Raw genomic sequence first — 24,208 nt, forward strand, 5'->3', positions numbered from 1 at the left:
GAGAGAAATAGAGAACATAAGTTTAAAAAAGTGGAGTAAATGAATGAAAATTAGGGTTTTATTAAAAGTTTTTGATCTTTTAATTTTTACCCTAAACTTTTAAATATTCTAATTCAACCCCATCTCTTCATAATTAACATCTAATTAAATATTTATAATAAAAAAATTAAAAAAAAAATACAAATCTCCTATTCTTCGTTTCAATCTCAAAGGTCCTTTTTACTTATTTTCCCAACTTTTCAATGACTACAACACTGAAGAAGAAAAAGGGCATTTCCAGTCTCCGAGCAGTAGGATTGAAATTCCGAGCGGTGGCAATGGCGAAAAAGCGACGCCTCGGAACGACGATCGTCATGCTCCTCTTAGCTCTCTTAGCTTTCGGAGCTTTTGCACCTGCCTTTGCTCCGCTTCCTTCTCTGTCTTCTTCCCGTTCCAACCTCCCAAGGCTTAATTCTATGGTATGATTGGGAAATTTTTTGCTTATTTTTACCTAAGTTTTTAGGAAAAAGTTAGAGAAGAACACCACTACTTTTGGATGAAATTTTGACTATATACAACATGAACTTGTATAGACTTATTAGGAGTAATTTTTATTTTCAGTTATAATCTATTATTCAGTGTAGTAGTAGGTTAAGGATCAGCATAAGAAAATAGTTTGATTCTAATGAATTTTATTGAGAATAAAGATACAAGGTCTGTGTGGAGTAGTTTAGGATTGAGGTGTAGCTGATTGATCAATTGCGCTTAATTTGTATATTTAGGTTAAAGATCAGCATAAAAATATTCTAATTCTGATGAATTTTATAGAGCAGAAAGTATACAAGGTCTATCTGGACTAGTTTAGGATTGAGGTGTAGCTGATTGATCAATTGCACTTAGTTTGTATATTTAGGTTAAGGATCAGCATAAAAATATTCTAATTCTGATGAATTTTATAGAGCAGAACGGATACAAGGTCTATCTGGACTAGTTTAGGATTGAAGTGTAGCTGATTGATCAATTGCACTTAATTTGTATATTCAGTGTGTTAAAGTAGGTTAAGGATCTGCATAGAAATAGCATAATTATGATGATTTTTTTATAGAGAAGAAAGGAACAAGGTCTATCTGGAGTAGTTTAGGATTGAGGTATAGCTGATGGATTAATTCTACTTCATTTGTATATTTTCTGGAATGCTCATTCAGAAGTCACGTGCTTCTTTGATTGGCAGGGTGATAAGAACAAATTTGAGATTGCGGATGACATGTTCTGGAAAGATGGAAAGCCTTTTCAGATTATTGGCGGGGACTTACACTATTTTCGGGTTCTTCCAGAGGTACTTCAGTCCATGGGTTTATATATTCATAGCTGAATACTTCTGATCATAGTGTATAATCTTGTTGAAACACGCACACACACACAGTGATGTAAAAGATAGAGTGCTCCTTTGAAGTGAAGCAAACTTAATTGATAGATAACTTCATATGGTCTTAGTGAACTCTATGTTAGGAAAATGATGATCAAAACGTAACACTAGTACTGAAGTAATCTGTCTAGATTAAATAATTTTGTATGGTGCAGATTTCGCATAAATCATAGTCTCTCCATTCCAAATTTAAAATATTCATGTGGCATGCTTTCCTTCTTAGTTTACCCTTAATGAGATGATTTATAGCCACACAAATGTCTAGGGCTTGTTTTAGACCACAAATTTCAAAAGCATTCTTTCTTAAACTCCATGCCATGTGAAATACTGCCACATAAATTGAGGCAGAGGGACGGCAGTCATGCATACAGAATTTCACTTGACAAGTTCTCTCGTCTAAAAGGAATTCTGTTCTTTCTATTAAATGTTCTTTGAAATCCATTATAGTGTGGTACAATTTACCTATAAAGACAACACCACAAATGCCTTTCTGAGTTGCTTCTGTTGTTGTACATCAAACGTGTCGACAGAAGTTGTAGTGATAGTTCATGGGCGTACATTAAGTTGAAAGTCAAACTTCCACTTTAAGTCCTTCAAAGAGTGGTGAAAGCTGACACATCTTTTTTCTTTTACTTTGTTTCTTTTTTCTGTAAGTTATGTTTTCTTTTGTAGTTTGGTAATATCAATTTTTAATTGAGATATTGATGTATAAATACTCGCTTTAGTACTGGGAAGATAGACTGCTGAGAGCAAAGGCATTGGGATTGAATACCATTCAAACATATGTGCCATGGAATTTGCATGAACCAAGGGAAGGCGAACTTGTTTTTGAAAGAATAGCAGATATCTTTTCATTCCTCAATCTTTGTCAGAAATTGGATCTCCTGGTGATGCTCCGAGTTGGGCCTTATATTTGTGCAGGTTAGCCACAACTTTGAAGATTTCTAGTCATTTGTAAATAAAATTTTTCCTAAAGTTCATTCGCCGTCAATTAATTTAATATAACCTCAGTTCTGATAAATTATAGTGAAATGTTGGAGGAAGGACTAAGATCCATAAAGTTCATTGGTAAAAAATAAACCTCTCCTGTGTGTAAGAGTGAATATCTCAGTAAGTCTATGTAAATTCGTAGACTGTTAACTTTTTTGAGTATAGGGGAAGTGTAAAATCTCTCTTTATCTACTGCTGCAGTAGGTCTAGGGAGTTCTTTTACCATTTTCTATACAATAACCCAGGAAAAAGCTTTACATGGCTATTTGCAAGTATCTTTAACTAAGCAGCAAAATTCTGTAGTACGCCTTTACAAATGAAAAAAAAAAGACAACCAAATCTGGATGAAGAAAAGATGAGGAAAACATAAACTCTAGATCTTCCAGAAAGGGTTCTCTAATCTGTCAAAGGGCCTCCAATCTCCTTAATTCATATAGACCATAAAAGGCTTACGTATAAATTACTTATAATCAAAAGGGTCAAGGAGAAATTATCCTTTGTATGGATGGACATCAAAACCATATCGTACCTGCTTCATTCTACAGGTGGATTGACAAATTGTCTTTTTTGTTTATTAGCTATTACAATTATCTCCACTGAACTTTCTAATCAAATGTGTGCATGTTCTCATGTATAAACTTCAATAAGCTTGTCCATATGTACTTACATAAATAAGGTAGGAAATTATTGGTTCTCACTGTTTTACTTTTTTCACTCCACGAGGCAGTGGAAAGGTCTGTGTACACTCTACCTTCTCCAGACCCCACTTAGTGGGATTTCACTGGGTATGTTGTTGTTGCTGCATAAGCTTATCAGGAAATCTTTTGGAAAAGTTTATGATATGATTATGCCAGAATATTTTTTACTTCTTGATGCAGAATGGGATTTTGGGGGTTTCCCTGCTTGGTTACTTGCAATTGAACCTCCTGTGAGGCTTAGATCATCAGATCCTGCTTTCATTGATTTGGTATGTTTTCTAATACGACTCATTTCAATTGATTTAGTTGCTTATGGATTTCTTTGTGGTCTTATATGCTGCACAAGCCTTGTAAAATCCCACATCCACAAGTCAGATGCTGACCAGATTAGGCCTATATAGGAGTTCACACTTTTGTTGGGATGAACTGTGCATTGTCCAAGGGATTCCAAGTGTACAATTGTGTCACCAGACAACTTCCATAATTGCTTTTGAGGCCTTTCTGCGATCAATATAGAGTAGCTTTTCATCAACATTTAGTAAGCTCGTAAACTAGGCCATGCACTTGCACTTTATCTTTCTTAGAAAAAAAGAGGAAAGAACAAAAAAGTACATGATCCTGAAGACCAACTGTTCCCTGCTAGTCTGGCTTGGTTATATTCTTGTATTGTCAAATATAAAATCGAATGAATCTTAATCCTGCGTCCAGAGATAATAGAATTAGCCCCTCTCCTATGTCTAGAAGAAAGGAGATAAAAAAGTAGCTTTCAAGCATAATTTTTTCTTTCTATGATTTTATGACTGAATTTTAAGAATTTGTAGATGGCATGAAGTGGTCACTAGTTTTCTGTTTCATACCTTTTTTTCTTTTATTAATGAGAGTCATGCAAGCCTATTCCACTCAACATCAGTGGTAACTTTTTTGCATTTTCAGCTTCATTTGCTCAATTTAGTGATATTATATATACTTATATATTGATACAGGTTGAAAGATGGTGGGGAATTTTGCTGCCGAAGATAGTCTCTTATGCTTACAAAAATGGCGGCCCTATTATAATGGTCCAGGTGAATTGAACTTCATAAAACTGACTTCAATATAACCTAGCCACTAATCCAGATATATGCAACTCCACATCTAGGATAATAGGTTATAGAAAAATGTAACAGTAAAGCTAGGCGCTGTAAGTTCTGACCAAATTTGATCTGTTATCTGCAATTGCTCTGATCTGCCCAGCGAAATATCTCACTTTGACATTGATCAAGGATCATTTGAGCCTGAATATGTTAATAGTCAAGCATAAATGGATATGGAATGTCTTTTACAGTCTAGGAATTGTGTTAGTCTCCTATAATGAAACAATTTTTTTGGCAAAGTTGGAATCTACAGAGCTAAAATATGACATGTATTCTGCCAAATATGTGAAACTCCGTGGCTTGTCTTAATAAGTGGTAGATTTGAAAACCCATCTGTCACACTGGACCTTAATTTTCGAGTAACAATATGAGTATATGATAGGTTTAAGTTTCATTATTCTAATCCACAGAGGAGATATGAAGGGTATGTACTTAAATTTTATCACATGACGAAGTACTTGGCATTCCATGATTTGCTTTCTACCATGTTTCAGCTTTTGTATAAGCCAATAGATGTAGATTACACTGAATGGTGAAAATGGGACAGATAGAAAATGAATTTGGTTCATACGGAGATGACAAGGCCTACCTGCATCACCTAGTGAGGATAGCCCGCAGACACCTTGGAGATGATGTTATTCTGTAAGTTTATATTATGCACTTGGTTGTTTCCTCTCTTTTTTTTTTTTTTGGAGAAAGGTAACATTATATTCATCAGCACCAACTTGGTGCTGCTATCAATATTTGCAATTACAGAAGGTCTTGTTTAACTTTAAAAAAATTCAAAAATGTTTCTGCATCCTCTACATAATTTTCCTTGCACAAGAAATGGAAAGACAAAAATCAACTCATCTTGGTTATTTCCTCTCTTTTGGCTTAAACCTTCTCAGAAGTGTTGTAAAGTTGCTTGGTTGCTAGTCTTTCAATGTTTTTCTTTCCATGTGTGTGCCCACGTACAATCTACCCTCCCTAGACCGCACTTGTGGGATTAAACTGGGTATGTTGTTGTTGCATGTGTGTGTGTGTCTGATTTCTCCCTGAATTTAATGTCACTTCTTCCCTGAACATGTTTGATACAGGAGTTATCTTTTACGGCTCGGTTTCTATATATTATACCTTACATCTATTTTTGTTCTGGAGTTTAGTATATGACTACCTGATGGTTAACAGATATACTACAGATGGAGGTGCAAGAGAAAATCTTAACAAAGGGACTATTCCTGGAGATGCTGTGTTTTCAGGTAGCAGTTAATAACAACCTGTAAAACTTACCGATTCGAACCAAGTAAAGGTGCTATCGTTTCTATCAATATGGTTTGTGCATGTGATATATCTACTTGAAAATTAAATTGATAAAAAAGTAGGATACTATGTAGCATCCTCAAACAACTATACGAGGACACTTTAATTGGTATATATATTAGAGAATTTGTCTGCCTTTATACTATGTTATATTTCTCTTCAGAAGTTTCTTGGTTGGTTGGCTGGCTCGGTTCTAATCACGGATTCTTAATTTCAGCTGTCGATTTTTCCACTGGAGATGATCCATGGCCCAATTTTATGTTGCAGAAAGAGTTCAATGCACCAGGGAAATCACCACCTCTTTCATCGTTAGTGTCTTTTTGTTTGTTCCTTTTCTATCTCACATCAGATGCTACAGATGATGTTGATAAGTTTGGTATCTAGGGAGTTCTACACTGGTTGGCTCACACATTGGGGAGAGCATATTGCAAATACTGATGCAACTGTTACCGCAGCTTACTTAGAAAAAATCTTGTCAAGAAATGGATCAGCTGTGCTCTACGTGAGTTTCTAATTCTTCTGTTACTATAATGACATACCATTTCTTGATACCAAGCTGAATTTACTTTTTCTCCTAGATGGCACATGGTGGAACTAATTTCGGGTTCTATAGTGGTGCAAATACTGGTGCAGATGATACTGATTACAAGCCTGATCTTACATCCTATGATTACGTGAGGAAGTTCCCAATATTTTTCGGTTAAAGCTTCTTGCTCTATCATAATCAAACTGAAAACCATCTTGTTCAGGATGCACCTATCAAAGAATCTGGAGATACAGACAATCCAAAATATCAAGGTATACTAATCTGAGTATATACGCGCACTCTTGCTTTAATTTGTCATGAGAAAGTTTTTCCTCTGTCATCTTTTAACTTAATATGGGAAGCGTTTCTCCGAAATTGTACCAATGGTTAAACCATTGGCCATTGGGTCATGGAGCAACCTGTATATAATATATTAGCAGTTCTTACTTTACTGCTAATTGACCTAATGTGTCTTTGAAGTTTTTGTTTTGTTTGTTTTTTGCTTGTCCCTTCCCATGGAATTAATTTTGCACTGGTGGATGGCTGCAATTTTACTAGATTAGAGGATTAAAGGGGTGTAAGAGACTTTTACTTTTCAGTTTGGGACTCCTTTTCTGTTCTTCTTTCCTTTTTCCTTAGTAAGGAAGAAAGACTTCTATTTTCATGGACAAAAAACTATCATGGAAAGTGAATGATGACTATCTTTGTTCTCTTGAATGATCAAATTGTTTTATATCTCATCAATTGTTTCCTCTTAGTACTGTTTCTTTGCATTCCATTCCCATGTTGTGCATTCCAGTGTAGGATAGGAGAAAGATGAAGAATCTGTTCTCGTTAGACCATGAATTTGCAGGAGAAATATGGCATATGTTCCTATTGCATACACTGCAACAGAGAACTGTCTGGCATGCGCATGTCACTTATGAGAAGACTCAAACAGTCTGAAGCAGAAGTTTCTTCTAACATGTTTAGAGCTATCAGTGAAAAAAAGGAATCAGATGTCTGTTTAGAATATTTGGGTCCATTGGCACCCAAGGGTATGGTCTAGTGATCAAATCCTAACATAGACAAAAAGTGTTGAGTGATATCTTCCCATCCACCTAAGCTACCTGTGTTGGTAGGAGGAAACAAGTACAACAACAACAACAACAACATACCCAGTGGAGGAAACAAGTACGTGGTGGAATAAACGAAGTATGTGTAAACTTGGTCCAGGCACCGCCATTATCTAAAAGAAGAGTTTTTGGGCTCATTGCAGCTTTGACTTTTGTTTGTTAAATTTGAAGTAAACACCAACTTAATATCCCTTATGCCAAGAAAGCATCACTTCAAGGAAATGCATTTTTAAATGTAAATAGTTTGCTGACCTTCTCATGAGATTTTTTTTCCCTTTCCAACTTTTTTTAAAAGAAAATGTCCTGTTAGCTACCTAATTATCTATCATTAATCAACTTTCAGCTCTTCGAAGGGTGATTGCTCGATATACTGCAGCGCCTCTTGCCTCAGTTCCTTCCAATAATGAAAAGAAAGCATATGGACTTATTAAGTTGCAGAGGACTAAATCGTTGTTTAACATAGTTGATACCACAGACTTTGATGGTGTCACTGAATCTGAAAACCCACTTGCGATGGAGTCTTTGGGCCAGGTATAAAACACTCCTGTCATTGTATGCATTTTTGATAGTTCTGAGTTTGTTAAGTGCCTGTAGGATATAATCCACATCTTTCAATGTTTTTGCTTGTTCAGATGTTTGGCTTCATGCTTTATGTTTCTGATTACATAGCAAAAGCTAATGGAAGTTTGTTATTCATACCAAAGGTAAGTGGTTTTGTCATATCACTGGATAGCTTTCTTTCATGTGTGTCTGTTTTCTTGAGCTGGGTTGAAAGTTCCCATTTAATTAGTACTGGTAAAGAGTTTTCACTTAAACAACTGTATTCTTTTCTACTTCTACTTGGAGATTCACTGATGAGAATAGAGCTATCCCTTTGTGTCTCGTTCGTGCAGATAGTACCTGAATTTCTCCTTACTAAGAAGCTGTATCTTTGTGCAATAAAATAATATGTTCAGTATACTTTGGCCATCGTGTAATATGACAGCTAGCTCATCATAGCCGACTGGTAGGGGCGGACTAAATGTGTGTGTTAACCTCTTTGGGTTTTGGTCTGAGCTTGTAAATTTTTTCTTTCAGAAGGAAAGGAAATTTTATGTACTTCTATATTTATTTTTTCATTGTCTCAACTCTATAAAGGAATGACTCAATATAATTTTGCAGGTGCATGACAGGGCACAAGTATTCATTTCATGCCCTTCAGATAACTATGAAGAAAATCCTAAATATGTAGGCACTGTAGCTAGATGGTCAACTACTTCAATCAGGCTTCCTCATACTCGATGTACTTCTGATAACAGAATTTATATACTGGTACATAGTACTCTTTGTTCTTCATTTCTAGCAACGCTTTTGAGTTATGCTGCGAACCTTTCTGGAGATAGACCTTAGTGTAAATTACAAAGACGGGATTTTTGTTGATTTTGGTAAAATTTAAACTTCTTTCAGAAAAATTAGAGCACCGATCCGCAACCAGTTCTGCGTTTTTAGAGGATTGTAATGAAATAGATTGAACTGGTTTACAATGGGTATACAATTGAAAGGACGTTAGACGGAGGAGTTCTTATCTGTAAATTTCCAATCATCACAATAATCTTTGTGGGCTTCATATATAGAACAAAACAATGACACAGTCCACAGGATTAGTAAGAATGTCGTTTGTGTACACATAAGAATTTCCTTTTCATACCAACCAGTAATCTTCTGCTGTTATATTCCCATATTATGAAGAAATATTAGGATTAGGAATAAACAAGATTAAAAATTCAAAAAGGTGGTGGAAAATTGTACCAGCATGCATATGGTGGAATACATGGAATGAGAGAAATAAAAGAATTTTTGAAGGTAGATAAACTCCATACAGAAGATCAAATGGAATTGTATTGCCTCTATGTTTTTGGTGTAAAGAACAAAGTATAGATGAAGAAGTACAGATAGTGGACTGCTTAGGAGTTTTGTAATTATTCCCTTCGTGTAATCACACTTTTCAAGGTGGCCAGCATACCCTTAATTCTGAGAAATACATGTTACCAGTTTGAAAAAAAAACAAAACTTTATCACTGACTGAAAATTCCTCATCCTAGCACCTTTCTCAGTGAATGTTTTTTCTTGAATCAATTTACCCCCCCTAAACACGTCGAACTAGCTTTAGCATGGCTCTCCTTAAGTTTTCAGTGAAGTAACTGATAGAAGAAAGCTCCTTCTTCATCTCTCCCTTTTCCTTCTTGGTGTCCTCAGCGTGTTCCCTAATGTGTCCTATTTATATTGTCAGAAAAACATAAAAGAAAATGATCGATTTTCATAAAATTCTATTGTTTTGTTGGAAACTTGTAAGATAAATATCTATGAGAGATCCTACCCCCAGTAGATTCCCTTTTTTCTTTAATAGTATATTTTCGTCCGAATTTACATATTGATCTCTTTTCTCCTTCTTTCGTGCTGTCTCTACAGTTTTTCCTCATGTGTAGTGGTTGTGAAGAAAAAATTAAGAATAAAAAGGAGAGTGGATGAACAAAGAAATTCCCCTAATTGTTGGTGGAAGGAGATTCTAGCCAGACTGGGGAGTGGGGAGTTTGAGAAGTGCTGATGTAGAAAGAAAAGGAGGGAAATCTCTTAAAAAAAGATGTAAAGGGGAGTTGGGGGCGGCATGGGTTAAAGAGGGAGGAAGAGTGGAAGGGAAGACGAAACAATGAAAAGGAAAAAGGAAAACAAGAGAAAGTAGAGTATGGGTGTAGGAAATGGGGAATGAGATAAAAGAGGAGGAAATATGGTCCATTGTGCCACTGTAACCTGGAAAGATACCATTAATTGTTCAACATGTACATGTAAGTGAACTTCAACGAAAAGGAGCAGCTGCATAGTTTATGTAACTGGGTCATTTCTCCAAAAAGGGAAAAGGAAAAAACAAAACTGAATGAACTGTATCATTTTCTAAAGCAATTGCCATGTCCAATAATTTATTCACATTTCAGTTTGCTACTAGTGAATGATGACAGCAAATCTCATCTTTCTAACTTATTTGATTATTTTCTCTGCTACTTTGTTATTCCCTTGTTTTACAGGTAGAAAATATGGGGCGTATAAATTATGGGCAATACATTTTTGACAAGAAGGTAAGTTCAGAATAGTTTGCATTTACTTCCATAGTCATCTGAGGTATTGGGGGCACATTTTACCCATGAATTCTGGGAACTTTCTAAAACTTGTACATTTGTATAAATGAACTATGAAGCAACTTATCTTATTAATGATCCAATCATGGTAGAAAGACAAAATATGGATCTTATAGTCTTGCTGGATTTGAGATTATGGTTCTGCATGATCAGGTATAAGCATCACCAAAGGGTGCTACTTGAGAAAAGTGAGTTATGTTAACTATTGCATGACTGAGTTATGAGAACACTTATTTTGGGTTCTATATGGTGAAGAAAATGGATGTCGACTTAACGCTGAAAGTCCCATGAAGTGAGAATTATCCTCGACTTTATATAGAGGTTACAACCCTTACCCTCCTCCAGTGGGATCTTACACCCTCCTTACTCCCAGGCCGAACATTTGTAGCATGTATAACATTAACATAGACCATGAATAAGTGAAGTACAAGATGATAGATGCAAATACCATTGGAAGACATGGAGAATGAGAAAGGTGCTGAAAAACACTTGGGTGCATTATCACTGATTAATTTTCTTAATATAATTACCAAATTGATTACAAATTTCAGCACAAAGGCCTTGAAAGATGGAAAAATAACCAACTGTAACAAAATCTATGTTGCTCGGATATGGGTGTAGGAACCTGACACAAGTGCGGATCTCAAAGTTGGATTCTTCATAACCTTAATCTTAAGATTTGGGGATATGGATAAGACCATGAGTATGAGTTTTAAGATGTATATTACTGCACATACAAGCATATGTTTTTAGGAAATTAATTGACATTATTAAATGAAAGCTCGTTTAAATTCTTTGTAATCTTTTATTCATAAATTATCTCGTAAAATTCTAAAGTATTTCTAGTATATATGTGGTGTGTGTGTGTGTGTGTGTCTGTATTTGACTCAAATCAAATACCCAAATAGCGTATACTTCTTGAGTATAGATGTAATCAAAGAACCTAATGTAGGCTGACCAAAGCCAGTGGGCATGCCACACCCACATCTAAATAATCCTTGACAAGAATAATGTAGTGCTTTTGTCATTCCTCTATAGGTAGTTAGGTACTGTTAATCTACTTCAGCACGTCTTTCTTTCATTTTTATAATTTTAACAAGTTGCTTTGCCTTTTTTTTTTTGTCCTTCCTCTCTTTTCTGACTTCTTCCTCATAATCACAAAGGTATAAATTTTGAACTTGATTTGCAGGGTATACTCTCTCCTGTTTATTTAGATGGTGAACCATTGCAGAAGTGGAAAATGTTGCCGATTCCTTTTCACAACCTGAATGAGGATCAAAAGAATAATTCTGTTATTTCAGATGCATACACTGACCTTGGAAAATCTGTGCAGATAAAACTGAAAAACAAAAGAAGTACGTCTGGATTTATTAATAAAAAATGTCGGCGAATAGTAGAGTTTTATGTGCAAGTTCTCATACAGTTGTAAGATTCAACACAGTGCAAGAGAATGCTGGATAGTGACAGTATTCATTCTTTTGCAGATTATCATCCAGAGCCAGCTTTCTACACTGGTCATCTTACAGTTGATGAAGTAAAAGACACGTTTTTGTCTTTTCGTGGCTGGAGTAAAGGGGTTGCATTTATCAATGGATTTAATTTAGGAAGGTTTTGGCCGGTAAATTTTCCTATAGTTTCATAGGTATTTCTTTTAGTGGTCAGATATAAAATCCTGAAATTACTTCATTTTTTAAAATGGAATTTTCTGTTTGGCTCAATTGCAGTCCTTTGGACCCCAGTGCAACCTTTATGTTCCTGCTCCAATCCTGCAAGAAGGGAAAAACCTCTTGGTATGTCATCAAGAATTACTGGAATTCATCTTGCATTTCTTCTCTCTATCTTGTATTAAAGGCGACACAAGAATAAGATGGCAAAAAATATTAGTAGTAAACTCCTGGATATTTTTTTTCGAGAATCAAATGAATTTCCAAATTGAACCTGCTTTGTTGTCCCACTTTAATATTTTTGTCTAGTTAAACTAATTTTTTCAGGCTCCTCTATTTTGTAGATGTTGTAAGATGAATAAACCTCTGAAAGTTCTCATACAATCTTGTCTTATATATAGATCATTCTCGAATTAGAGGCTCCAAATGCTGAGTTATTTGTGACCTCAGTTGACCATCCAGATTTCACATGTGGTTCTTCCGCAAATTCACAAGTGCATCAAATCTGACATCATCACGACTTAGTCAAACCTGGAATATTTCATCATCTTCATCTTATTAGCTGAATATTGTGTCCTTGCATTGGTTCCTAAACAAGACGAGGATGTGTACTGAAATAATGGAAAGGTGCAGCACCTAGTTTGGAGCAAGCATCTTTTGGCGTCGACTGTTATATGTGAGTAGTTTGTATTCTTTAACTTCCCGCCCGGCAATATTAGTCGTAAATTCCTTGAGATGATGTTGAAGAGCTCATAGAATCTTGTGGAGAAACATAAAACTTTCTCCTCCCCGAAATGTGGGTGGAGATGTTGAAGAGCTCAATGAGTTGAGATGATGAGTATTCACAAGTTTGAGTTAACATATGTGTATTTATTCACGATTACATATTGATCCGAACCAGTTTGAGTTCTCACCCGTTGGAAATTACTTTTTCTAATTTGTTAAGCACCTTTGCTTTGGTTAATACTGTTTGAGGAATGACTGACATACATGTTGAAAAGGCGAGTTAAAGTTTTCAACCTTGAGTTATAGAACCAATAAAGCCACAAATATTCTTTATTTGTAAACCAGATTTACACTCCCAGGATACTATTGTACAAAGTGATGACAAAAAGCTTACACTTCAACAATTTGCTACAATCATTTGTACAGAACGAGCAGCCAGGACTCGATTACGTAACCTACTTGATCAATTAGAGAAACCATCCAATTAACAACCCCTCTAACCAATAACTAGTTTGTGTTAATATATACATTATATTGAATGAAAAAAGATCACAAGCTGAAATGTGGATGACCAGCACTATGCCATTTGCATCATTTTGATGACTGCTGAGAAGCTGTTTTTGCTTCTTTCCTGGATCCTGAAATGACAGTTGCTGCAGCACTCATAGCAGCAGTAGCTGCGCCTACTTTTACACCTCTTACAGCTTTAGCAGCACCACCGATTTTGGAAAATGCAGCAATTCCTCCAACAAGGATTGCCCTCAAGACAACTGCTGGCTTTATCTTCATAGTCATTTCTCCTCCTATAAAAACAGGGAAGACTAGTAAAGCTCAAGATCAGAAACAAAACAATGAAGTCGAAAACATTATCACATCTTCAAAAGTTTCTTATTGCCAAACTAGAAGAGCTAAACATCATGAGTTAAACTATAAAGAAGGAAGCAGGTAAGGACGTATTGGATTGAATGTTTGTATGCATAGTTGAAAAATGTTTAATAATATCTGTTCGATCGGTACATGCTGCATCAGTAGTTTTTTTGATGTTTCCCTCTATTGCAACAATTTTCATAATTCAAACTTCAAACAACACCTGACAAATTCCAGGGGATTGGTGTACAATTTCAAAATGAACGTGAATAGGAATACTTGCAAAAATACGCTAATACTCGAGATCATTTTCTTGAGAATAAAGAATTGTATGTATATATTTTGGTTGACCATATATCATAAAGATACCTAGTTTTGACCTTTATGTAATTAAAAAAGTTTAGAATTTCAAACCTAAGCCTTCAACAATGAAGAATCTCCTATTTCAATCTCTCAAAGATTACACTTCCTAGTTTTTTTTGTTTTTTTTTTCAACCAAAAATGTTACTTAGTAGTATTATATATATGATTGTGGGGTGATCATGAGTTAATTCAAACAAAACCACTAGTGTAGAACGTCTTACAAACAACCTCCCTCAACGCCTCTCTTCCCCTTGCGCATGTCTCTCCACACTCTACATTTTTAACCTTTCTCTAAATAAATAAATGTTAAAGAGTATCATATTTAAATATATCTATACTATCTTAAAAACATGAACTTCTAAACTCAAAAGTTAAATTACCGAAATACTCTTTTAAATCCTAAAAGTACCCTACCAAAAGAAATAATGCCCATCGCTTATCAAAAAATTCAAAATAAAAAGCCACAACCTTTTCAACACTGCCAAACACCGATAACTTCTTATATGAAGGGTTGTGTCGATCCCATAAAAGTGGAACATATTCATTGACACACCAATATCGATTTCATGTCATGTCTTCTGGTTAAGACATTGTCAAGAGATCCAAAAACATTAAAGTAAGTGAAAAGAGATGATCCGATATCACGGCATAAGTTCATTCTAACATTCATGAAAGGTTCATACACCAATCAATTACCATAGTAAAGTTTTTATCTTTTCGTGTCTCTCTAAACATAACTACAAACTTTAATCTGTCATCAGTTGGACTATCGATTAAACTATTGGTTATATAGAACGGGTACATGTTATTTTTACAAAATTTAATTTTTTTTGGGATAGAATATATCTATTAGTTTGTTGGCATTCAACGGGAAAGGGAATACCCATTTTTGGTTTACTTTATTCTTTTTTTACTTTTTATGGTGATTGATGAGTGAAAATATTGTTATAGAATACTGATATTTGCAGGTTTCTCAAATAGATAAATTTATTGGGTTATAAAGGTCGATTTTTTATTTGATTTCAGTTAAATCAATGCACAAATTAAAATTATACTCAAAGAATTAAAAAATGTTTGCAATGTGAGCAAGTGACTGATTTCTACCTATTTATCTGTGATTTTTTTGCGCTGCATCTGCTCTAATCCAATTTGATTTTTCATAAAAAATTCTTTTTTTCTTTTCAAATAATATATGTTACTTCCTCTGTGAAATGTGAGCAGGTGAGTGATTTATACCTAGTTAAATGTGATTTTTTTGTGCTGCATCTGCTCTAATCCAGCTTGATTTTATGCTTTTTTTTTCCATGAAAACTTCCTTTTTTGCTTTTCAAATAAAAAATCTCGCTCTCTGTCTCAATTTACGTGATACTGAACAGAATTTTGAAAGTTAGTCAAATATTGTATATGTTTTTTTTAAAAAATATTTTGAATTGTTAATTATTGTAATTTATCGAACTTTTTTATGTAATTTTCAAATATATAACAAACTAAAAAGGAAAGTAAGACAAATAAATTGAAATGTTGAATTTTTCAGTTACCCTCGCCTAGAAATAGGCATGTCGATGAACAACTATCTACTTATAACCACTTATTAACGTAATTTTTGAAACTCATAAAAATAAAATATGTATCTATAAATTAAATTTTAATTCTTTATATTATATTTTTCAGACAATATTTACTTTTTTTGACCTCGACAAACAAGTCATCACACAACATCCATAATGATTATTGAGAGAAATTGAACTTGTACTTTTTCCATTCAAGTTCATTGTTTACTCAAAATATTATTTTACAATAGCGTACATTAATATCTCGACATACACATGTAACACACGTGTCGAGAAACTAGAATTTAAATCTTTTTGAATTGTGTGGTCTTAAATTTAAAATATATAGAATGTACCAAAATGTTATTTAGTATTATTGTCTTAAACATGTCATGTAGAAAGTTAAAATTGAAAAATTCTAAAAAAACAAATGAATATCCTGTTTAAAAGGGACTAAAAAGAAAATTAAGAAAAATAAATTAAAATGAAGGAAGTTTCTACAATCGATTGACGATAGTAGGATAGATATTACATTTTGTTAGCCGGACTTACTTGGCCCATCGACATGAAGTAAAAAACTTCAATGTATTTTGGCTTCTATGTTTAGGACTCTATGCTGGAATAGATGGTGAGGATGTAGAGACTTGAAAGAAATGAACACTAATAATAAGATAAAATAGTCAAAGATTTCAACGTATAAATAATTATATATCATATACTATATATTAGCACACGTACAACGCACGTACCGAAGAACTAGTATTAAAAAAAACCTTTTTCTATCTATAGGCACATAAAGGTAGTTTGTCTTTGGGCAAAATTAAGATTAAAACAAAAGTAGGAAGTATGTGCAATCGATCCATTAATTGGCTGTCAATTATTGAAAAGCGCCAATAGTCCTAAATTCTTCTCAACTATTTATTAAGGATTTTGATGCAAGTATAAATGTTCCACCTAGTAGTAATAAGGACTTCATTGTTTTCACTTACCTAACAAATACATAATGTATCTTCATTCTATTCACAAATGATCTATCTAACCTTAATCAAAATGGAATAACATTAACCCATGGTAATAAATAAAGGATTTTACAACAGTAATTTAATTGTTGTTATATTATTTTAGCGACAATAATATAATATGGTATTTATAACCAACACTCTATATAAATATCGCTAACAATTGTCACTAAAAAAAACTACTGCCACTAAATGTCTCTTTTGTTATAGGAACCTCGGAATAATTGCCTCCACAAAAAAGTACGTATCTTCTCTTCATACAAAAATTTTACAAGAGAAAAATAGGGACTTGTCATTGTTTCTTGAGCCGTTGAGCGTATGGTAATCCAATGAATATTCTTTGTAAGTTTGTAACTGGTCAAGAGAGGTTCTGGTTAGATACCAACTAGTATAAAGAAGAAAATAAACTCGTCTTAAAGGCTATTGACATGAAGGATAACCAAGCTTTTCGAATTAAAAAACTAACTTCATGATATGTATATAAAAAGAGGATTAATTTCATTGATGGTCATTAAACTTACTGTAATACTAAAGTTACATAACTTCTTTTTTTTTTGTAATAGTGAAGTCGCTAACCTAACTATTTGTAACATCAAAATCACAAAACTAATTTTTATATCAGTAAACTATGGGTAATTAGTCGTCTAAAAATACAAATCACTAAAAAGTCAAATGTCTTTTATCTCTTCATCACTATGTACGTGCATGCCACGCGAGAAATTTACTTTGTCATAAGTCATAACTTATCTTTTAATCATAAGCAATTAACGAAACATCAAGGGGCCGTTTAGTTACAGGTTAGAGTTATATAGATATTAGTTAGATAAGATTTAATTATACAAGTATTAGTTATGCAGGGTTTAGATATGTATATATTAGTTATGCAATGTTTAGTTATGTAGAGTTTAAAAAAAATTAGTGAGCTAATTCTTATTTCTTAATTTCAAAATGTTTCATGAGCTAATATTTATTATACTCATTACAATAAATAACTAATCTAAATAACACATTAAAATTTAAATAAATATCAATTGCTAAAACAATAAAGTAAATAACAAATAACTAAAAGCAGGTAAATGTTTAATTTATTATTTTAATATATGTATAACTAATACTTACTTCATTTATTTCACCTTTTATCCCGCATAACTTATACATAGATTCCCTCATAAGTTATTTAAGTATTAATTATGTAGGATTAAAAAAAGACAATCAAACATTGTATAAAAGTAATACGTGAATAACTTTTATCCTATTTATCAACCAAACATGACATAATATTAATACATGAATAACCAAAATTATTCATGCATTAGCTTTGTGTTTATTCCGTAACCAAACGGCGCCTAACAATTAAAAAGAAACAAAACAAAGAAGAGGGGACAAACAGGAAAATATAGCAGAAGAATAACCAAGTAGCAATGAAGGTTTGCCAAAAGAGAGTCCCAACTCCCAACAATTATGAAGAAGATATTATATGGCATAAATAAATGAGAATAGATTAGTCATCGAACCTTCAATAAACCTTATCAATTGGCCACGTGCAACGCATATATACTCATGGTGTAAAGAGAATTATATTTGCAAATATGGAATACTGTTTGTTGGAAATAATAAGGTATTTATGGCAAAAATAAACGAGAATAGAATAATCGTCAAACCTTCAATAAAGAAAAAAAAAGGGAAACTTACCCAAATTTCATTAGTTTAGGAGCTAATTACTTAAATATACATTAGTTTGCAATATGACGAATCTTATTAGATTTTGGTGGGTCCAAATACGTCCAGATACATGTATCTCGGGATACATATGGTCAAAATTAGGTGAAATTTGTTCTAGATGCGCTATATTTAAGTGGATTCGCATGTATCTTGGATATAAAGACAAACTCGCTCGCCACTCTCCAATGTATCTGGTATCCCAGATACATACGAATCACGCCACATACATACAGATACATATATTTAGTGTGATTCATATGTATCTAGGATACATGATCTGCTTGCCTCCCTCCCCATCTCTCGCGGCCTCTTCCTTATTTTTAATGTATCTGGTAGCAAAAAATATATGAATCTAGGTGTATCTTCCTCAATATATGATACGAAATTCTTAATTAGTGATAAAATACATAATTATTTAAAATATAGATAGAATTAATATATATGGTATGAATTTATGTATAAGGTAGTTTCAAAAAAAAAAAAACACACATTTTACCTTTATTATTATGTGTACACATATGGAGAGAGAGAGATTAAACGACATTATTATTATGTTGAAAATAAAGAAGATTTGTGAGCCTCTCATTTAGTGGGAGTTAGTTATATTGGCAAGGAGAAAAGAAGGGAGGGAACTCAAAAAGAAAACTCTCTAATCTAATCCTCTTTCTCCATCCCCGCCGGAGACGCAGCACAAATCTCCCTGACAAACTTATAATTACAATATGCAGAATGAAATGACATCCTTTACCACCCCCAATAATAATAATAACATTCCTATTCACCAAACTCCTCATACATTCATCACTGATCACAACAACCTCAATCATAATAAGTACACTAAACGCGTTCATAACAATAACAACGACAACAAGAAAGTCCTTCTTCGTGTCAGTGGGGCAGGCCAAGCTTGTGCTGCGTGCAAATACCAACGTCGAAAGTGTGCCCCTGACTGCGTTCTTGCCCCTTATTTTCCACACGATCGCCAACGACAGTTCCTAAACGCCCATAAATTGTTTGGTGTCAGCAATATCACCAAGACCATTCGCCCCCTTGATCAACCTTTCAAAGACGAGGCAATGCGGACCATCATCTTTCAATCTGACGTTCGCGCAAATGACCCTGTTGGTGGTTGTTACCGTATCATCAGAGACCTGCAACGCCACATTGATTATTGCAAAGCCGAGCTGGATATCGTTCTTCATCAACTCGCCTATTGCAGGGCACAGGCTGTTGCTGCATCTGAACAACAACAGATATTAACAGATCATCATGCAGCTGAGGAATCATTCAATGATAATAATTGTGATGGTGTTGTGAATCAAGCGGATGCTTTGGTGAACAACAACAATAATGCATCTTCGTATGATCAACAGCCAATAGATCAGTACCATCCTCATGATAGTTATTATAATCATCCTCGTTGTAATCAGCAAGCGGAAGATGATCAACAATATGATGATATTCAAGATGGCCAATTAGATTTCGCAGATATTAACTTCCCTTGGAGCTTGCATGAACAAGAATCCACGTCTACATCGGCTCCCAATTCTATGATGAAGCAACTATCTGTTAATGACCAATGTGACAATGTAAAGGAGCCTATTCTTGAGGGGATTTCAGGTTTCGGAAGTTTCGAACATGACCAAACATTTGATCAACACAGGTCAGTATTGCACTTTGTTCGATTTCTATTCTTTGATTATTTAATCGTGTGATGTTTTGAGTTTAAGCATTTAAAGGATTTCAAAGATCGAATGATAAATTTAAATAATTTATAAATCTTTGATTTTCATTTGTCTGCTAACATAGCTTGCTCAGCATTAGGGGAAAAGAATAGATTATGGCTTCAAGCCTTCGACAAAGATTTGTTTTCTTGAATGGATCTTCATGGCATTTCCAGAGTAGTTTTGCACATTGTAATATAGTCTACAATACATAGAGAAATGTTATTCACAAATATAGAACATAGAACTTAAATGCTGATCTCGCTTTTTAGTTTTTAAAAAAAAACTATTTCAATCTCAAAACCACTCAATATTTATTCCCCAATGAACCATCCATTAAGAAGAAAAGATAATGAAACAAAAAGGAAACAGGTTATAGCAGGGTAAGAGTTGCTCTTCTTTTTCTTTAATTCTTTCTATATTTCGACTATAAATTTGACACTTGTTCATTTCACAATGATGAAGCTATTCAACAAGGGAACAGACTCCAATTGAAGGAAGAGGGTGAATCCTTACACATGCTCGAAGATAAAGATCTAAAGGTGTTGCTACTCTGTTTACCTTCACAAACTGTACTTCACCGAATTTTTGTAGTCGAGATCCACAAGAGGAAATTTCTGAGAGTCAACTAACTTCACAATTCTGCCCAAACTCCCAACGAGCGGTGTGTGTTTTGTTCTTCCTTCCTTTTATGTGTCAACGATCAATCGGTATGCAAAACTAGCTTCCATTCGTCTGCTGAGGCCTTCGCTCATCGTAAAGCTCCAGACGGTTTTACTGGAAAAGCGAAGGTTCAGAATTGTAGACATGTAAGTAATAAATAGGCAGTAAACAAATTAGTTTACTTGTGATTTCATGAGTCACTATTAAAGTGATGGTGTACATTCACTATTCTGATTTCTTGATATAAGTTGGTTAACTAGAATAAAGGCTGAATGAACTTGATATACATTTCACATTCTTCCTTGTCTATGACAAAACCGTGATACATAGAAGGCCAAGCTTTCATCATCTTCACCATTTCCACTTTGTTAAAATCATCATTTCCTTTATGTACAGCTAAAATAAATGAGACTTCAGTTTCAATGGCATTCAATCACCAATTTGTATAAAAAACTAAGGAATCAGAACACTTGGAGCAACCATAAATGATTCCCTACCCAACTTTCCATTGCTTCTTTAATTTCCCAGTTTCTACAAGCTCATAGCTCCTTGCGGCATGGCAACTCAAGCCTGGATAAATCAAACTGTAAAATAGAAATGTATTGGTTCAATCTAATTATTCCTTCTTTTCTGTACAAAAATACAACTGAATCCTATCCATTATGCAGGCTCATCAGACTTCGACCCGATTCAGCAGATTAGCGAACAATTTGTACTTTAAAACATGCATTGAGACTTCAAAAAATAGTAAAAAAGAAATTCTAGCAAGTAAAAACATATCAAGACGTGACACCTTTTTCCTGGAAAATGAAATAGTACATACCTGAGTAATGAAGTGACTGGACAGCTAACTCGTATATGGCTGACCCGTGAAATATATAGATAGAAAGACTGGAAGGGAGGTCAGCTGTTTCACATAAGTTCTGCAAATGGCTTTGGGCAGATCTTTGATTATCGAAAAATGGCTTTGGGCGGGTTTAAAGATTAGATCATAGTTTTCCTGCATCGAGCATAGACACAGAATTCTTCATGATGTCAAATACAAATAATCTTCTTGTTCTTCTGCACATTGCAAAGCAAGGCTCTTTTGGGGTGTGCATCCTTCCTTAGCCATATGAAGGCTTAGAATATTAAGTATTGTATGAACATCTTCCATCTCTGAGTCCATAAATTGTCCAGCTAAGAACATGTACATCTTCTTTTTCACCTCAATCCAACTTTGTCCTGGAGCTTTTTTCAAACCCTGTGTCTTCGCTGATATCCTCACGTTTGCTGAATCCTTCCACCTTCCATTTACAGCATATAAATTACAGAGCAACATGTAACTCCCCATCATCCCAGACTCAAGGTTGAAAATCTGAGCAGCAGTTTCTTCTGCGACTTCCATGTTTTTATGCATTTTACAAGAGTTGAGTAGTGCTCCCCAGACACAAACATTGGGCCTCATTGGCATGTTTTGCACCATTTCACTAGCCCTCTGCAATAGACCAGCACGGCCAAGAAGATCTACCATACAAGCATAGTGCTCCATTTGTGGTTCAATTCCAAACACTTTCTTCATCTGATCGAAAACTTTATACCCCTCATCAACAAGGCCTGCATGACTACATGCAGAAAGAACTGCAACAAAAGTAACTTCATCTGGCTTAGTTCCTGCGCTAGTCATCTGTTCAAATTTTTTTAGTGCAGTAGCACCAAGACCATGCATTCCAAATCCAGAAATTATTGTGTTCCATGAAAATACATCTTTTTTTCCTATTCCCTCAAATACTATGTTTCCTTTCCACAAACTACCGCACTTCATGTACATATTAACCAGCCCATTTCCCACCAAAGTATTTTTATCCATTAGAAACCTTATTGAATAACCATGGATTTCCATACCAAGATGGAAGTTTGAAAGCTCAGCACAAACCGATAAAACACTAGAAATTGTAATATCATTGGCCAGTACTCTAGCAACTTGCATATTTCGAAAGATTTCCAAGGACTCCTCATGCCTCTCGGCCACAGCAAATGCCCCTAAAACAGCACTCCAACTTATGACATTAGGTTTCATCTTTGGATCATCTAACTCTTGCAACTGCAAAAATAAAGAATAGGCCTCGTTACATAAACCTGATTCTGCATAACAAGATATTAAAGAATTCCAGCTCACTGTAGTCTTTAATTGCAATCCGGAAAACAGACATTCAGCCTGTCTAACAGCACCACCTTTACCATACGTACACATTAATGAGTTTATCACAATAGAACTATTTTCAAAGCCCCCCTTGATAACAAATGCATGTACCGTCTCACACTTATCAATCGCATTGTCACCAACACAAACTGATACTACTACAGCAATTGCCTCAGCAGTAGCTTCAACTTGTTTCTTTCTCATCAAAGCATAAAGTTTCCATGTATCCTGATGACGTCTACACCTAGCAAAACTAGATAACAGCGATGTCCAAGTGACAGAATTTGGTTCAAACCCCTGAGGTTCCATCAGCAGAAACGTCTTGTAAGCAGCATCGTAGTCAAAATTCTGCGCAAAACCTGAAACTATAATGTTCCATGATATTTGAGTTCTCACGGACATTCTATCAAACACTTTACTTGCAATTTCCATACGCCCAATCTTCCCATACATATTCATCAATTCATTTCCAACATAAAGTTGATCTCTAAAACCCATTTGTATAGCGTGACAATGCACCACGCTGCAGAGATTACGGTCACCAAACATACCACATGCCCGAATAATCAACGGAAAACCAAACCCATCAGCCAAATTACCATATTCACGCATCTTAATATAAAGCTTTACAGCTTCTTCACATTTCCCATGGGATACGTTAGCCCTCAAGATCGAATTCCACAACAGCAAATTCGAGAAGCACTCAGTTGGGCAGGTTTCAAATACTTTTTGAGCTTCATTGACAAGCCCAAATTTAGAGTAAACGGATATGAGTCTGGCAGCTATAAAAGAAGAATTTGATGAACCAATGATTATGATCTTTTCATGGATTTGCTTCAGTTGTTGAAAATTAAGTCCGCAATGTTGAAGTAAGTGGTCCAAGAAGTCAAGAAGATCATTTTGGGTTTTGTGGGAATGATTGGCTGAGGAGTGACAGTAAAAATGGGTGAAAATTGATGGGAAACAAAGTCTAGTCGAAATTGAAAATGGAAGCTGGGAAATGAAACGCCTTGAACTTGAACAACAGCCTTGAAGCATATCCTCGTCGAAACAATTGCTAAAGATTTGGTCGTAGTAACAAGGTTTGTGGTGGAGCGAGATAGAATGACAAAGTATTTATAGAGCTCAGGTGGTTTACGAAAAGGAAAAAGGATGTTGCATCTAGTAAGAGTTTAAAAAAGAGAGTTTCCTCTATTTATTCATCCTTTAACATAGGTCTAAATTCCATTTGTTAGGAAACTTCACTGGGCAAATTCAAATTTAATCGGGTTTCGTACTGATTTTCGGACACCAAAAAGAAGAAAAATTGAACAGTGGGTGTTGATTTTTTGTGTGTGATTTGTTTACCTGCTTTAGTTATATATAAAAAAAATAACGGCAACTTTAACT

General features: G+C 34.6%; 3 protein-coding genes across 4 annotated transcripts; 2 read left to right on the forward strand and 1 right to left on the reverse strand.

Moving 5' to 3' along the window:
• The first annotated feature begins 242 nt into the window (after nucleotides 1-242).
• Nucleotides 243-13,022, forward strand: LOC129898772 (beta-galactosidase 17). The gene is made up of 19 exons (XM_055973442.1): nucleotides 243-458; nucleotides 1,211-1,315; nucleotides 2,131-2,326; nucleotides 3,274-3,362; nucleotides 4,077-4,157; nucleotides 4,774-4,868; nucleotides 5,397-5,467; nucleotides 5,746-5,836; nucleotides 5,913-6,030; nucleotides 6,107-6,202; nucleotides 6,278-6,326; nucleotides 7,513-7,700; nucleotides 7,802-7,873; nucleotides 8,331-8,480; nucleotides 10,229-10,279; nucleotides 11,529-11,694; nucleotides 11,824-11,957; nucleotides 12,064-12,129; nucleotides 12,405-13,022. Exons 1-19 carry the CDS (start codon nucleotides 243-245, stop codon nucleotides 12,510-12,512), a joined length of 2,142 nt encoding a protein of 713 aa, XP_055829417.1. The 3' UTR covers nucleotides 12,513-13,022.
• A 5,787-nt stretch (nucleotides 13,023-18,809) lies between these two features.
• On the forward strand, nucleotides 18,810-20,538 carry LOC129901367 (LOB domain-containing protein 22-like). The gene has a single exon (XM_055976518.1). It carries the CDS (start codon nucleotides 18,973-18,975, stop codon nucleotides 19,963-19,965), a length of 993 nt encoding a protein of 330 aa, XP_055832493.1. The 5' UTR covers nucleotides 18,810-18,972; the 3' UTR covers nucleotides 19,966-20,538.
• A 96-nt stretch (nucleotides 20,539-20,634) lies between these two features.
• Nucleotides 20,635-24,035, reverse strand: LOC129901366 (putative pentatricopeptide repeat-containing protein At1g17630). 2 transcript variants are annotated; one of them, XM_055976515.1, is made up of 3 exons: nucleotides 21,461-24,035; nucleotides 21,135-21,221; nucleotides 20,635-20,751 (listed from the first exon to the last, which is right to left on the reverse strand). In XM_055976515.1, the coding sequence occupies exon 1, from the start codon at nucleotides 23,855-23,857 to the stop codon at nucleotides 21,665-21,667; it is 2,193 nt and encodes a 730-aa protein (XP_055832490.1). In that variant the 5' UTR covers nucleotides 23,858-24,035; the 3' UTR covers nucleotides 20,635-20,751; nucleotides 21,135-21,221; nucleotides 21,461-21,664. The 2 variants fall into 2 exon arrangements, with proteins under 2 accessions (XP_055832490.1, XP_055832492.1); XM_055976517.1 differs by lacking the exon at nucleotides 21,135-21,221 and having other exon boundaries at nucleotides 20,645-20,751.
• Nucleotides 24,036-24,208: the final 173 nt, after the last annotated feature.

The sequence above is a fragment of the Solanum dulcamara genome, chromosome 8, assembly GCF_947179165.1.
Source record: "Solanum dulcamara chromosome 8, daSolDulc1.2, whole genome shotgun sequence".
Taxonomy (NCBI): Eukaryota; Viridiplantae; Streptophyta; class Magnoliopsida; order Solanales; family Solanaceae; genus Solanum; species Solanum dulcamara.